The sequence below is a fragment of the Lepidothrix coronata genome, unplaced genomic scaffold, assembly GCF_001604755.1.
Source record: "Lepidothrix coronata isolate B3197 unplaced genomic scaffold, Lepidothrix_coronata-1.0 Scaffold22, whole genome shotgun sequence".
Taxonomy (NCBI): domain Eukaryota; kingdom Metazoa; phylum Chordata; class Aves; order Passeriformes; family Pipridae; genus Lepidothrix; species Lepidothrix coronata.
The window spans coordinates 3,637,647-3,653,725 of NW_016690202.1; the positions used below are offsets into that span (position 1 = coordinate 3,637,647).

A 16,079-nucleotide genomic window follows, 5' to 3' on the forward strand; every position below is an offset into this window, starting at 1 on the left:
GATTAAATGTTAATGGCAACTAGAGTAACAACGGCTGCTTCAGCTAAAGGGAGAGCTGGTTGTTTCAGTTGTTCAGTGGGCAAGGGGGCCCCATTCTCAGTTTTCGTTTGTACCTAGCTACACTGAAGGAGGCACTGGATTGGATTACTCCACCCTGATGGTGACAGGCCCCCCTGTCAGGAATTAAAAGCTTGTCTCAGCCCCTGATCCCCCATAGAAGTAGTCCTGATGGCCAAAGGTCCAGAGCAACCCATTGCCTTTCCCACAGCCAGCATAGCACTGGGAAGCTGCTTAGGCAAAACCTCTTATGCCAGCCTCAAAGTGGGAAGCACAGCTACCCCTGCTGTTTTCTACCTTGCACATGCCCAGCTAGTGCCTTCCCCAGGGACAGCTGCGGGAAGGGTCCAGCAGAGGACCTCTGTGCCCCTAAGCCAGGTTCCCTTTGTGGGACTAGAGTGGCGTGCTGCATAGCGCAAGGATCATACTCACCAGTTACCATCCTGTAAACTCACAAATTATCTATTTGTTGAAAAAAAAAACCAAACCAAACCAAATCAAAACAAAAACCCCAACAAAACAAAAACAAAAACCCCAGAACCAACCAACCAACCAAGCAAAAAAAAAAAAAAACCAAACCAAACCAAATCAAAACAAAAACCCCAACAAAACAAAAACAAAAACCCCAGAACCAACCAACCAACCAAGCAAAAAAAAAAAACAACCAAACCAAAGCAAAACACCTTCAAGAAAACTCACAAGACAATTGACTCAAGTAGAGATTTGGATAAAACAGTGGATGGGGAGGAGGCAGGAGCAGGCAGCTTCAGGCTGTGACTGTGCACCACTGACAAGTGGATGGAAGTCACACTGGCTTGGAAAACCTGTCAGTGCTTGCATCTCATACACTGCCATATCTTTCCTCTGGGTATTAAATCACAACTTTAAACACTGACAGCATACATACAGAGTTAGAAAGGATTATTTTGCTATCGTGTGCATACAACTATGTTGGTCTGAAAGTATGCACAAATTAAATGTTAATCTGAGTCCAAGGATAATCTAGTTATTGCTTCCTTTTGAAGTAAGAGGAACAATATTTACTGAGTAAATTATGGACGTCTAAAGGTAAAGCTTGCTTTGAAGATTAAACAACACACATGTTGTTAATTATTATAACCATACTTGACCCTTGTTGCTTTGCAAAAATTTGAATTAATTTTGAATTTTCACAGAGATGTTGCATTTCAGAAGGCAATACTTCATTGTCAGTCGTCTTTTATTACATGGCAACATAACAAAGAGTGCCAAATATATGAGAAGCTGATTGTGTGATATGTGCAGTGCATAGCTACTCTGCAATATGGAATAAAATACTTATTTTACTATAGAGGGGCTGCTGGCAGCATAGGGAAGACATTCTTATCACCATGGACCACATCTGTGGGCCAGTTCCCCACACACTTACACCTCTGTCCTTGGGGAGACAAGCGCTGGCCAGATACCTGCTGCAAAGGGTCCTGAGCATCTTGGTTTTGTGTTGTGGGGGCAATCATGGCATAGCAATGGACACAAAGAGGCAAGACTCTCTCCAGGAGAGTTTAGCTGCTCTGGCAGGACCAGATGGTGTAATCTCACTGTCCTCCTCTGCCAACTGTGGATTCTCAATCCATAAAAAGCCTTCCTGCTGCCTGACTGTGAAATCTTGCACCATATTAAACCCAGTAGATCCTATTCAGCTTTACTTTCATCACTAGAGCTATCTAGTAATTTAATTATATACTAAACCCAAGTTAACAAAACCCCTAATCAAAGAATAACAAATAATTTTTATAAAAATGTAATGTGACAGAATACCTATATGGATTTTTTTTCATCAGTGACTCTCTGAACACTGTACAAAAGAAGCAGTCTCCACTGTTGCTTCTGCTGTTTATTTCCCCACCCATTTATTTCTGAGTCCCTATCACTTTGTCTGACAGTTCATAACCTGACTTTGAAAAACGTTGTGCAGAAGGGAAGCATTTTGTCTGAGTCTTTCAAACTTAGATCCAGGTCTGCCTGTTCCAAATATCTGATGTCCTTCAGAACTCTTTTATGTTCAGGCCCATGTCTGTAATTACCCCTGAATCGCTGACTGAAATGGCAGAAATAATAGGTTGGAAACATTTGAGCAATGTTTATGGAAATGTTTCTGCTTATCAGAAGGTAATCATGAAATTAAATGGTAAGCACTAGTTGAGTTACATTTAATTGAAAGTATAGATGGAAGGACTGTATTCTGGTGAATTTCAGTTGTTCAGGTGTTTTGAACTCCAAATTTCCCAGAAGGAAGAATATTTTGAGCTTGGTGTCAGCAAAGCATGCTCTGTTACTCATGATCAGTATAGTTGAGAAGCATGTTGGAGTTTTAGCCATCTCATGGGGGTTTTAGTTTGTGAGACTCCAACACAGTTCTGCCTGCAGGACAAGCAGAAGTAACCAATCACTTACTAATAACTTAAACTGCTTCCCATCTTTTTAGTGGTCCCATGCAATGCTCATATCTTGTCCTTGAAAGTTGTTATACTGCTTTCTTTGAAGAATTATGCTGTAAATTAAATGAGAACAGCTGGAATCAGAATTGGAAATTTAATTGCTTCTGCTGTGCAAACTGTGATTTACAGTAAAACAGCTGATGCACCCTAACTTCTGTCAATAATTACTTTGTGTGAAATATCCTTCAGCACTCAGCACTTATTCTATATGCCAAGAGAGGTTTCCCAAGGCTGCAAGTCACCTTTCATAACCCGTACACAACCATTCAACCTCAAGACTGGCATTGAAAGGTTGAGAGCCAGGCAGGGGGGTGACCTGATCGATCCATAAGTTCCCCCAGGGCCCCAGCACTCTGCTGTGTGGCAAAGCAGGGTTGAACACGCAGCCAGCTTGCAGCATGACCTGTGGCATCAGGTTCAGTGACACTTAATGGCTCAGTCTTCACACAGCCAGGCTTTCCAGATTACCAAGCTGCCAGCATTGTTCAGCTGATGGCCATGAACCAGCCCCAGAGCTGGAACCCTTCCCTCAGCACCCATTGTTCTTCTTAAGGGCTATACAGAGGAATATGCCTTGTAGTTTACCTGCAACATTAGCAAGCACCTGTAATTTGTGAGGGAGTCCACTCCCCATCTGTGGCTTAGCCACAATCAAGCTTTGCCTCCTGTACTCCTGAGTTTCACCTCGTGAGGGGAAGAGGAGGGACAGGCACTGATCTCTTCTCTGTGGTGACCAGCGACAGGACCCGAGGGAACGGCCTGAAAATGTCTCAGGGAAAGTTTAGGTTCGATATTAGAAAAAAGTTCTTCACCCAGAGGGTGGTTGGGTGCTGGAACAGGCTCTTCAGGGAAGTGATCACAGCACTAAACCTGACAGAGTTCAAGAAGCATTTGGACAACACTCTCAGGCACACACACATAGTGTGATGGACACAGGTTTAAAATCAGACCACATCTGGTCATGTGGGACTCTGCAAAGAAAAGGAACATTAGCAGAGAGGCAATTTCACCCCTGACGTTTTTGTTTCCTCTGACAATTTGAGTATGTCACTCTGAAACCTTGCTCCTTAACTTAAAACTGGAGAGAGGCCCCAGAGGATAGGAATGGTTACCCTCCACTGACTGAAAGCAGGTGGTGTTCAGTCAGCACTGTTGTTTTTGTCCTCTTGGCTGCTTTGTATCTGGACTGGGCTTGGTTTGATAAGTTTGACCTATAATGGCTTGTTGTAGCATTCATTCAGCAATGCTAGGAAAACTGTGTAGGAAAATTTTCATTTCAGGTGAAGCATTACTCGCTTTAACCAGGAGCAAGACTCATTTCTCACGTTTCTTGCACTATTCGAAAGGAGCACAAGTAGGTCCACAGCTTGGCCTGAGCATCTTCAATGAGCAGGAAGCAGGGAATGCAGACATCCTGTTTCTTTACTTGCATAGGAGGGACAGAGACTCATGCTGATATTTACAAGCCATCTTCAGTTCACATGATTGTTTATCCATGCAGGGTTTTGTTGTTAGTGGTAACCTGAGTGAGCAGAAGGTTCATGCCTCTGCATAGCTCCTGTAGTCATGGTTTGGCAGTTTTTATAGGAATCTGATAAGAAAGTTCCCTTGAGTCCAGTAAGCAACCTCCATAGGAGAAATTCTTTGTTTCAACTTGCATGCTTCGCTGTCCCTTTTGTAAAAATCTGATCCTCACTCTGTTTGGCACTGGAATTGAAATATGTGGCATCTAACCAGTTCTCAGATTCTCAATTAAACAAACAATAAGTAGTGTGATAAATACCAACTTTTTTTCTCTGAATAAAAAAGTTTGTTCCATGAAGGAGCTTAGAAACACTTCATGGCAGGGGACCACTCCTCCTGTCTTCTCTACACCCAGACCACCTTCTTCATGTTTCTTTTCTTCTGGTCTCTACCCAGGATATTTCAAGATTCAAACTCACAATTTGGTGGGTGCTGCAGCCCACCCTGTGGCAGAGCCCTTCCATATAAGGAGTGGGAACATCCTGATCTGAGCCTGAGTGAAGAGAAGAGGAAGACGCTTCTGCATAGATGATCCATAAGATAAGAAACATAGCTCTCTGGGAATCTGGGAGCCAACTGCTGGCCTGAATAGAGCTGCTGCCAATACTGCTCTACATGTCAGTGGAAAACAATGACATTCCCAGATGAGGTACCTGGATCATTTCATCACCACAGCCCACAAAACTCTTGCAAGTTCTTCCACAATCCACTTAGTCTTTGATGATCTCCTGATACAAGAAGACTAATAGTCTATTTTCTGATGTACTTTTGCAGAGAAAAGGGCTGTGTTGATGAGAACACTTCAGATTAATCCCAGGAAGGTTATTCTTTGAGGTTTTTCATTTACATTGAAGAACTGAAACACTCTGTTTGACATCAGCCTGCCAAAGGGATCCTTTCTGCAAAATTCAAGACACTGAATTCAAGCCAAATTCACAGTCTTATCTCAGAACCTGGCAGCGAGACAGAAAAATCTTTTTGAAGGTTAACATGTAGCTATCCTTATGATTAAGATTATCAAGAATATTCACAGCTACTTCTGCAGTGTTTTTACATACAAACCTTTACTAAGGATGAGAAAATAACAAACACATCCATGTACCTTGGCAAAATAGCACAAATCAACTGCAATTCCATAAGAAAGAGCACACATCCAACCTGTTTCAGTGTGCGAACGCCCCACAGCCTAACCTGTTTCTACTTCTGTAATATAAACTGGGCACAGTGAAGGGTTTGGATGGGAAGGATTTGGGGCTGGAACTCTTTTCAAACAGAATATTCATTAGAAGGTATCCAAGTAGTCATGTTATTTCCCCATTTGTCATCAAAGTCATAAGGAAAACTGCCTCATCTGCAACTCTTCATTGTGTTCAAAATTCAGTCAGAGCAAGTTGTACCTTACTTAGCACAGCTCAACCTCTTTGCGTTTCTTTGAATGAACACTGCCATGAAAACATTTTTAGCAACAATATGGAATATTACTACAGAAGTTGCACCTACTTGATTAAGAAGCAGTGAAAATCTTACTTTTTAACCTAAATCGGTGGCATATAAATTAATGCAGCTTACAGGGCACTCTAAGCAAAATTATTCATGTTCCTTACATGAATAATCATCAACAGATTTTTTTTCAATCACTTCAGTAAATAACCTTCGAGGAGTTTTGCTGAGAGCCTAATCTGTATTTAATTTAGTAATTTGAAAATAACATGGATGACCTTTGTGAAAAATCTCTTAAAATGCAGCTGTGTTGTTTACCTTAATAGTTCAACAGCAGCCAAGTGAAGCATTTGCTCTATTCTTGCCTCATCCTACAAATGACTGAATATATAAATCCAAGATTCTGGATCCAGGCCACTGTAAGCCTGAGCTGTTCATTAATTCCTTCTTTACCATTATTATAGGCTTGCTGAAAAAAGATTTGTTGCAGGTTTCCCTTAAAAATATCTCAAAGTTGTTTGATCTGATAGCTTCACTAGCACACAACAACATTGAGGAGAAAATGCTGGAAAACTCTAGGTACTACAGAAAAGAAATACCCCTTTTGTTAAATGATGGAGAAAAAAATATTTAAAAGAAGAAACAAAGAGAAAGCTCATCCCACTGCCGTGGATATTTGTAGTAAAGTAACTGCTCCTTTAGCTTAAGCACTGACATGAATGACTAAATTAGATTCTGAGCTTTCAGAGGCAAGATACCTTGAGGAGCATAGCAAAAAAACCCCACAATATATGTGATGAAAAACAATAGGCCTTGCAAATAAGGCCCCTTCAAAATAATGTAAAAAAGGTGAAGAGAATTTCTGAATATATTTTTCTAAATAAAAAGGAAGGCACACCATTAATATATGCCTCATGATAACTGAAAATGCATCCTGCTACAATGGCTGAATCTCACTGGGGCTGCATTTAAATTCTGCTAAGCATTAAGAAATGCCTAAATAATGGACAGAGTTCAGGGCGCATAATACATCTTGTTATAAAGAGCACCTGCCAAAACCATACTGGCCTATATTTAAAAATTTTTTACAATTAAAATACCTAAATCTAGAGGCCATCTGTTTCCTGCCTTTGCCTTCCTCAAGTGCTAGAAGCTTTCCTGTAAACACAGGTGAGTAAAATAAGATGCTGCGTGATGTTAGGGGACTTAAAGATTTGCACAACATTTGAAGTCCTGGCCAGCTGCTTTTCAACTCCCAGCCCTTCAATTAAAACTGATGAGAGAAGCAGTATCCTCTCTTCCTCTCCCAGTGGCAAGATCCTTACATGGGAATTCCCACACCAGACTGGGACAGCAGCTATTCATCCAGCAGCTTGGATTTGACAGTAACCAGTACCAGATGTTTCAGCCAAGGCACAATAAAATGCAGAGAGAGTAACTGTGGAGAAAACTACTCATTTTTCCCCCAGTTTCCTGCAGGTCCCTGGGCAATGCACATATCCTGGGACATACAGCATCCCAAGAAATTGGTCTGTACACTCAGAAATTTGCCAAAAAACTGTTCAGATGGTAACTCTGAATTCAGTGCTGACTGGTAAAACAGAAAGGCCATGGACTGTCCTTACTGCAGAACCCTTAAAAGAAGTTAAATCCACATTTTAATTTTAGTCTAATTGTGAAAAGTACAAAAGGTAAAACAATTCTAGAATTCTAAAAAGTTTTTTCTCCTATAAGAAGACATAAAAGTGCTGTTGGGTTAGGATGAGTCTTGAAGGCTGGACACAGACACTGGAAAATACATCTGCAGGCCCAGTCTTTCCCTGATGACATTTGCACACCAAATAATACCAGCTGAGAATCAGGTTCTGTTCATGAAGAAAGTCAGGTGCTCAGTTGTTGGCCCAAGATACCACCTGAACAGCTAGTCTGGTAGTCCAGTGAGATGCAGCTCAGAAAGCTCTGCCTTTGAGTATTCCCCACAGCACACCAGTCTCTGGAAGAGAATCTTCTGCATCAGGAAACCCTTGCTGACAAACATACACCATCTAAAACTCTACTCCCTGAAAAAGATTTTGGACAACTCAAGGCTTAGGGTAAAATGAAAACCATATGACATTTGGGGCTTACCCAGACAAATGGGCAGGACCAATCCTGTGCTTTTCTGCCCCATGAGGGTAGAGGTGAGGCAGCTCTGACTCTGGAGCTGTGAAGCCACATTCCTGCTGCGCCTCTGCTAATCCCATCAGCCACACAAAGCAGCAATAAGCACATCCTTGGTTTTGCCAGCTGAGATGCATGGAGCACAGCTTTGGCTGTGCTGGACCAAGGCAGACACATCTGCAGCAGAGCTGAGTGCAAACAAAGTTTGAACTTTATTTATTTTTTCATTTTCCTCCTGTTTTCCTATTTCTTTGGAGAATCTGCCAATGAATCAAAGTTACAGTTTTGCAGAAACACACAGAAAATTTATTCAATTTGACGGAAGTGTACAAATATTTCTGAAAGACGAAAAGGCATGAAACAGGTCCTGGTTTCTTATTGCCTAACACACAGACAACCCCAGGAACCTGAAAGCAGAAAGCTACCTGGCTCCTACATGGGAAAGCAGTGGAGTTTCAGAAGGGTTCAGTTAACTAGAAGCCTACTATTTCCTCCCTTTCTTGTCTTTTGACCAGTGAGATGGTTTCATCTGATAAATTTTAATGCATAAGGGCACTTACTGAAATGAGATATAATACAATAACAAACAGATTTACTGCATCTCTGCACAGAAACTGGCACTAGTACCATAATGATGATAGGCTTTGGGACATGAACAAACACTTATACTTATGCATAAAAAACATCTTCTGCTGAACAGTTCCTGAGCCAGGGGATAAAGAAAATGACCCAACAGAGAAGTGTACATGGCACATTTCAGCTAAGACTGTAGCCGCCATTCTTAGATTGCTGTCTTCTCATGTTATATCACAACTGTTAGAAGGTTACTGATACACACTCTCAAATCTCAAATAGCAGGCCTGTCTCTCCTAGTTTGCCCTTTTAAAAAGAGGACTCATGAGAAAATCAACATTAGTTTTCACAATTCCTGGTGGCATCTTTGCAATTCCAAAATGTCTCTCCTGCTACCCATTGTTTCTTGCAAAGCAGTTAAAATTAAATCAGAAATTAAAGATTATACAACAAAGGCTTTGAAATAACTTAATTGCTGTATTTATCAAGGGAAAAAATTTACATTTAATATTAAACACTATCCTTAAAGCCAGCTGGTCATACAGAGAGCAGCTACAGATACTTATAAAAGCAAACATGTTTATATTTCCAAAGTGCTACTGAGATTAGAAAACAAGCCATCAGAGGTAAACAATCTTCTCTTCTACTCTGCCTCCACTTTCTGTGTCCTGCAGGCTCTCAGGCTGACGGCTCAGCACCAGTGCATCCACTTGTGGCGACTGGATGGATCCCTTGTTTGGAATGCTTGTTTCAGGACCCTGGGTCTGTGATGTGTTCAGATCTGTAACACACAAGAGAAGGACATGAGACCATGCATCTTCTGCCATGCCAATGCTGTCACAAAGAGAGAATTCTGACTTTTTCATTAGCACCATTTTCTAGTTTGTTGCGTCTGTCTAGAAAGGAAAACAGCATTCTAGTACAAGTTATACTACAGTTTGGTGAGAGGTACCTTACACAAGTTTACTGAAATCTGTTCAAGTCTGTCCACTGTCACATGAAGGATGCTCACTGTCATTATTTTTATAATAATATTTTGAAAAAATGAATAGCCATACTTTACTGAACATACGCAATAATGGAAAGGCTTAAATGAGGTCAGAGTTGGGTTGGATGGAAACATACAGCACATAATCAGTGCCTTTATTAGTAATAATACAATGGTAGAATTAATAGAGTTTTCATCATTACATAAAAATTTATTTGCAAGCCTTCCTTTTACAGATGAAAAAATCAACTGAGCAAACCCAGTTAAAAGTCTACGTGGCTGGCACTTGCATTCTGATGTATAAGCATTCTTTTTTTTCTACCAAGTTATTAGCGCTTATTTGCACAAACTACCTACTCTATTCTTGTCTCAATCCTTTAGGTGTGATGTGGAGAGAATACTTGCACCCCAATACTACAACATTATTTCACACAGATCTTCATTTGTTATCTTTCCAGTCTTCTCCCACAAATGCAGAGAATCAGGTACTTGTTTTCCAGCATTGAGCAATGGAGACTTTTGTGATGATCTGTGTATGGCTTAAAAAAAAAAAACAAAACACAACTATGGTTGGGTTTTATCCCTAGCCAGCATTCTGTAGCACTTCCGGCCCTACATCTTAGTAGTTGGCTTTTCTACATTTGTATGTCTTTAAAGTAGTTTTACCATAAAAACAATCTGCATAACAAGGGAACGTGTATCCTCATGCATAGTGATGAGAAAAGTTTGCAATATTTTTCACTGTAATCTTGGCCTGACCAATCTCTACTATTACATCAGGAGAGTTAAATTTTCATTCTTCTGTCTCAAAAAAGGACTCTGCAAGAAGAAGGGGAGCTTGGAATCCTTCCCATAGCATGATAACACCAGAAGCAAGCAAACTCAGAAATGGGGTCCTTTGAGTCTTGATCATTCATGCAAAGAGCTGAAGATGTCATGCCTGCTCTGGTCCATACTTCTACTCACATGTATGTACAACGAAAATCTATTAAAAAGGAGTTATTTGGGGCTTTACACACCATGTCACTCTAACTGGTGGTAATTCAAAATGCCACCTGCCTGCATTTGGCACTGCCCTGACACATGTGCCTTTCACCAGTCTTGTTCACTGAAGCAGGAGTTTAAGGCAAAACAGGCTTGCTGGCACCCTGAAAAGCTGAGGCTCCCCAGCTGCTCCCTGCCACGATGTGTGTGGAGCAGTATGAGATGATTATGTGATGGGCATGTGGGAACACATCCTATCACTGCCTCTGCATTCAGCATCTTCTCCTCTTTGATATTCACACAGCTGCGGGGAGCAAACAGGTTTTGGGGCTTCAGCTCCCAGGGTAAGCCACATGTACATTATAAAGATTGCTGCCAAGACTGCAGGGTCATTGGCAGGGGCAAATTATTATAAACAAGCAGTGCTTAGTCATAGAGGGATGACACAGGACGTTACCACAATTAATCCCCAAATGTCTTTCTTTTACTGTTTTATATTGAATTTAACAGATTAAGTTTCAGCCTTGATGAAAATTTAGAGTAAGTCTTGACTGCAAGTGAGTTATTTGCAATGTGTAACATAGCAGAACTTAAATCCCCAACTTATTTGAACAGCCTTGATTTTTTTAAAGATGACTTCTTAATTTCTTTATTTTTGATAGTCATATTAGAAAAAGAATGCAATTTGCATCAACTAAAGAAAGCAGGAGTATGTCTGCTTTTCTTTATGAAAGTTGGATACATTGAGTTTATTTATTTATTAAAAAGAGCCCTATTAGTGTAAGCTTCTAAACACTTACATTTTTGGGTAATTTTACCCACATTAATAGTCCTTTTTAAGTCCTGTGAGTCTATTCACTTTACCAAAGTTATGCGCATAAGAATACCAGGCACTAAACATTTATTTGAAAGATCTGTGTCCAAAGTTTATGAAGTACATAATTGGAGAAGGCTAATTACAAATTTGAAAAAAAACACAGAAAAGAAAGATAAGCACCTTACATGCAGTTATTTTCCACCATCAAAACTAAACAGTAATTGCTTCACCAATTAAAACAGTAGCTGTTTCCAAGACATTTCTCATTACCTGTTACAACTCTAAGCAGTAGAGCTGAGCAGTGGAGACCATCCAAGTTCTGGGAAAACAAATCAGATTCTGTCACTATCAAAATTAATGATTTATTACTACTTTAGCTGCCTTTTTTTTTTTTTTGGTTAATTCTGTTGCATCTGGAGAATCTGAACAGCAGAAGAGCATTCAGGAGGTGACAACGCAGCTGCTGCTGGGGTGACAAGTGGCGTCAGGCTGGAAAGGTTGTGCTTAATCCAGCTGAGGATGGAAGGAGCTGGTTTTGGACGCACTTCAGGTGGCACTCAACACAGACTCTGCCTAATAAAAGTACAATGTGTCTCCAAGGCAATACACTCGCCCTGCCGCTGGGGAGAGCGCCTGCTGTTACTCTGCCCGGTGCCATGCTGGAAGCAGCTGAACCAGGAGACCAGCTGTTATCACAGGCAGCAGTGTGATGTGGCTCGAGAACAGGTGCACATAAAGGGTGTAAGGAGTGACAGGAATTATAATAAAAGTCTCAGATGAAGGAAGAGTACGGAAAGGGGACTGAACCACCAGCCAGCACTGTTCTTGTAATGTGAGAGCACCAACAGCAGCCAAGAAGCCTTCCCTGAGCTCTCTGGTACAGCACGGGGGAAATAAGCTGTCCTCGTCACCAAGCAGGAGAATGCTGAGAGATGCTCTTTAAATGCTCTTCCAAAACAGGGAAGAAACTTCCAAAACTAGACTTGAAAACATCAGCTGCTCTTTACTAGAGAACTCTGGGAGCTGAGGATGTTTAATAAAAACGCAAACCAAACTGATTATCTGTGCAGACATCAAGGCTGCTACTGGAAAAATGACATCCAGAAAGCTCTCCTGGGCTCCCCAGGCAGCTGGAACATCCAGGGGAACTCCACAGACCCTCTCCAGGCCCATTCTCTGCTACACTGCGACAGATAGTCAGAATTCACTATGGTTCAAGAGTCAGGTAAGTAAGGACCTTTTTGAGCCTCCTTAAACATCACTGTAATTCACCTGTCGACATCAACCAAAAAATGAGTTTTGTATTACTCCCTTTCTTTAAATTCAGCATTTACTTATCCTTTCCTCTGCTCCCTTCCAAGGTGCCAAGGGATGCTCCCTCTGGTAAGCTGTGTTTAGCTCAACAGCGCGCCCACCAGACCAGCACCCACATTACCAGTGCCCGGAAAAAGCTCTCCCACAGCCCCTACCCGTACCCTTTCCACCGTGGGCCGGGCTCTGCCTGCTGTCTGGCTCCCACAGCCTTGCACAGAAAGGACAAGCAAAAGAATAAGACACAGCCCTTCTCTTGCTCATTTACACTCATTTTTTTTCCCTTCGTATTTATGTAAGTGCAGGAAATATACCCTGATTTCCAAAGCTTTAATGAAACTGATCTGTAGCTGAGACACTTCCACAGGTTCTACTGTGAGACTCACAGCAACCTACTTCCTCCCACTTTTACACCAGCCAAGGGCTGTTGGTATCTCTCTGCATCCTGGACCCTGGAGTTTATGGGCAAACTGAAGCCCCCTTTAACTGTTTCTCACTTATGTAAAATATTTTTCTCCTATGACACTCCAGGTAACTCTTTCCTAAAGAGCAAGCCAGATCCGCAGCTGCATCATGGGTAGTACCCCTAGACAAAAGTGAACAGCAAATCAGAGAAATACATTCTTTCAATGTTGGGCTGATCAAACACCCCAGAAAGAGAGATGTGCTTGAGGCTGGAGACCAAATATTAGGTAATCTGTGATATTAGGTAATATTAGGTAGTCAGCACTTCAACATTTTGGTCACATGTAGTTCAGCAGTGCCACATCACAGCACAAAATGCCCTGAAAGTACAGCTTTTTGTCCTTTTTATCTCAGCCAAGACCATCCCATTAAATAAACTCCAGGCATTCCCTGTTGTGTACCTCATCAATTTTCTCAAAAGGAGTCAGAGGCTGTTTCTAACAAATTCTGAAAACAATCACAAATTGTCTAATTCACACAGCTACTGCCAAATCCAACATTAAAAACAAATCCAATTTTTTCCCCATTTTCCATGAGTTTAGGTCTGGTATCATGAGGACAACCATGAGGAAACTGCAGACACTCTTTCCATGCTTTTCTTAGACAACCTCAATATAACAATAATGACAGTTCTCTAAATGGATTCAGGATCCAAACTCTGAGAAATGACAGCTCCTGGCTAAAAACATCCTACTGTTGTATGGGAAAGGGGGAAAAAAGCATTCTGCATCCTAACTACCATACCCTACCTTTTCCATAGCACTGAGACAGGTTAGTGGTGTCTCACAAACTGCTGAGAAAGTGAAGGACAAAGCAATTGTATTTGCAGGAATCTGAAATCAATACATATCAAAACAAACATAGCCCATGTTGGGGGGGGGTGGGGGATACAAAAGCCAAGTAAACAACTCATTAGTCACACTGATTCTCACCTCCTGTCTGTTGTCATACGATGTAAGCACTTTCACATCAAATAAATGCCACAGATTTTCTCCTTCACCCCCTTCACCCCTCCTCTCTCTCTCCCAGGATCAGAGCTCTTCACGTAAGCCTGGAGTGCTCACAGTGATGATTATGGGAAGGACAGGAGGACATTATCAAGGCAAGAAACACTCAAGGCAAAAAAAAAACTCTCTCGAGCCTCTGTGTTTTGAATAGAAAGCCCTCAGTTTTCCTCCTTCAGCTCTGACTCTGGGGTTTCACAGCATCATAGGATAATTCAAGTTGGAAGGGATCTTAGGAGGCCCCTGATTCAAACTCCTCCTCAAAACTGGGTCAGCTCTGAGGTCAGGATGGGCTGGACACTTTTTTACTTCCTAGCTGTTTCCAAAAAAAAAAAAAAAAAAAAAAAAGGAGAAAAATTTAAAAAAGAAAAAAGAAGAAAAAAAAAAGAAAAAAATAAAGGGAGGTTTGGAAGGAATACACCACATGGATTTTGCAGACACTGAATTAATTTGCTGTGCCTTTCAGAGATCTGTGTCTCATTGGCCCTCTTTACAAAGTAAAATTTCATTAAATGAAGAGAGATTTCTGCCACTTTTAGCAGCAAATATGTCAAACAATCTCAAAGCCATTACTCCTCTGAAAATAATAAATAAAGTTAGGTTTTGGTTTTACATGTATTTATAATAACTGGTACCCAGTTCATCTGGACTGACAGCTGACACATCAGCTTCAGGCCACCGTTATGTGAAATGGCAGAGCTGCTCTATTTAATCCCCCCACTGGCACTCATGCATAATGCAAAGCAAAAACAGACACCTAAAAAACAGTGCTAAGTCTACCAGGTCTGGGGTATTCAAAGGAATTCAAGGGTAACAGGATCTCATTTGCCATTACTGTTCAATATCTAACGACAACCTAACTCCCACGGGCTCCACTGAAAGTCCCCATCGGCAAATCCCACAGCACCTCTTTGTCTCTAACGATGCTCCCAGTGGTTTCCATGCAGACTCATTAGTGACAGCCAGCCAATTCCCCAGGGAACTCCAGGCACCTCAGCCTCTTTCCCTTTCCTCACCACGAAAGGCATCAGTTTTGATTGCTTTTTTTAAAGCCTACTAAGACTTTCCTAATTTGCGATGGATTTTCCATACTACAGGTTTAGTCGTTTATGGTTGGTGGGAGAAAGGGAATAAACACCGTGTGCAGGACTGCACACCTGGAACGCTTTGCCATCACCCTGGAACAACTAGGACACTGCTGCTACTGTGCCAGTTCAGAACACTTGCTACAGATAAGTCATCTGTAAGCCTTGAGGATCTGAGAACAATTCCCAGCAATTTCGCTAGGAGTTGAGATCTCACATACCATGGTCAAATAAGGCCCTTCGCACCTCAATAAAGCTCATTTCACAGCAGGAACTGAATTTGGCACTGGGTCTCAAAAAACACTGGGAAAAATATTTTTACTAAAGTTACCAAGGAAAGAGGAGCCTAATCCATTTCCCAGCTGACTGAATAAGGCAGGAAATCAATCTGGGTATTTTAATGCTGTTATTTGCTTTTAGCCAGTCCAACCCTGTGAAAAAGCAGCAGTTGCATTTCTTAGGCAAACAAGCACTTTCATGAATAAGAGGTCTTTACACAAAAAGCAGATGAGGAATTATATCATAATAGAGCCTACATTAATTAGTCTTATCAGCTTTTGGTTCATTTTTTCGTTACAAGACAAAGAACAGAAAGAATTCAAAGTCTATGATGAATAAGGTCTGTAACACAACTCTTCTCCACGTCTGTACTTTAGATTTTTGATCATGGTAAAATTACTGGGAATGCCATTATTCTGCATGTTTCTGCTCTTTGTGCAGTTGTTGTCTCAGGTAAAATAGCGCAGTTCAGTTTTCAGGTTTTGCCTCATAATTCTTTTAGAAAATTTGGTCTAGAGAATTTGGATCAAATTCTTGGCTAAGACAAAATATAATTTATTCCACCAAAACTGCACTTATCATGAAGTTCCAACTCATACTTGTCTTAAAGCTCCAGGTTTTGGAGTAATGCAATGATGCGACCATCTTTTCTTTTATTAAAGTTCAATAAACATACTATTTCTAACACTGGTGTTACCAAAGAAAAGATTTTAAAAACAACTCAAGCTCAGACAATGACAGTGACACCTCTTTAACATCAAGTTCATAGCATGCCCCTGGGTCAATTAAAATTTTAACCTACTTACATGGCTATGTTATCAGCTATTTTTGGCATGCTATTTTCTAATGCATATCAATAAGAGAGACTTAAAAATAGGTCTGGCTTGAAATCATAACTTGTCTGTGCATTAAATG

The 16,079-nt window shown here is 41.0% G+C and overlaps 1 protein-coding gene across 6 annotated transcripts in view; it reads right to left on the reverse strand.

Moving 5' to 3' along the window:
• Window positions 1–7,851: 7,851 nt before the first annotated feature.
• ARHGEF28 (Rho guanine nucleotide exchange factor 28) overlaps window positions 7,852–16,079 on the reverse strand; it is a 106,716-nt gene continuing 98,488 nt past the window's right edge. For all 6 annotated transcript variants that reach the window (XM_017808339.1, XM_017808338.1, XM_017808336.1 and 3 more), the window contains one exon: window positions 7,852–9,012. In XM_017808339.1, the coding sequence (XP_017663828.1) occupies window positions 8,852–9,012 (161 nt within the window). In that variant the 3' untranslated portion in view covers window positions 7,852–8,851. The remainder of the gene's footprint in view (window positions 9,013–16,079) is intronic.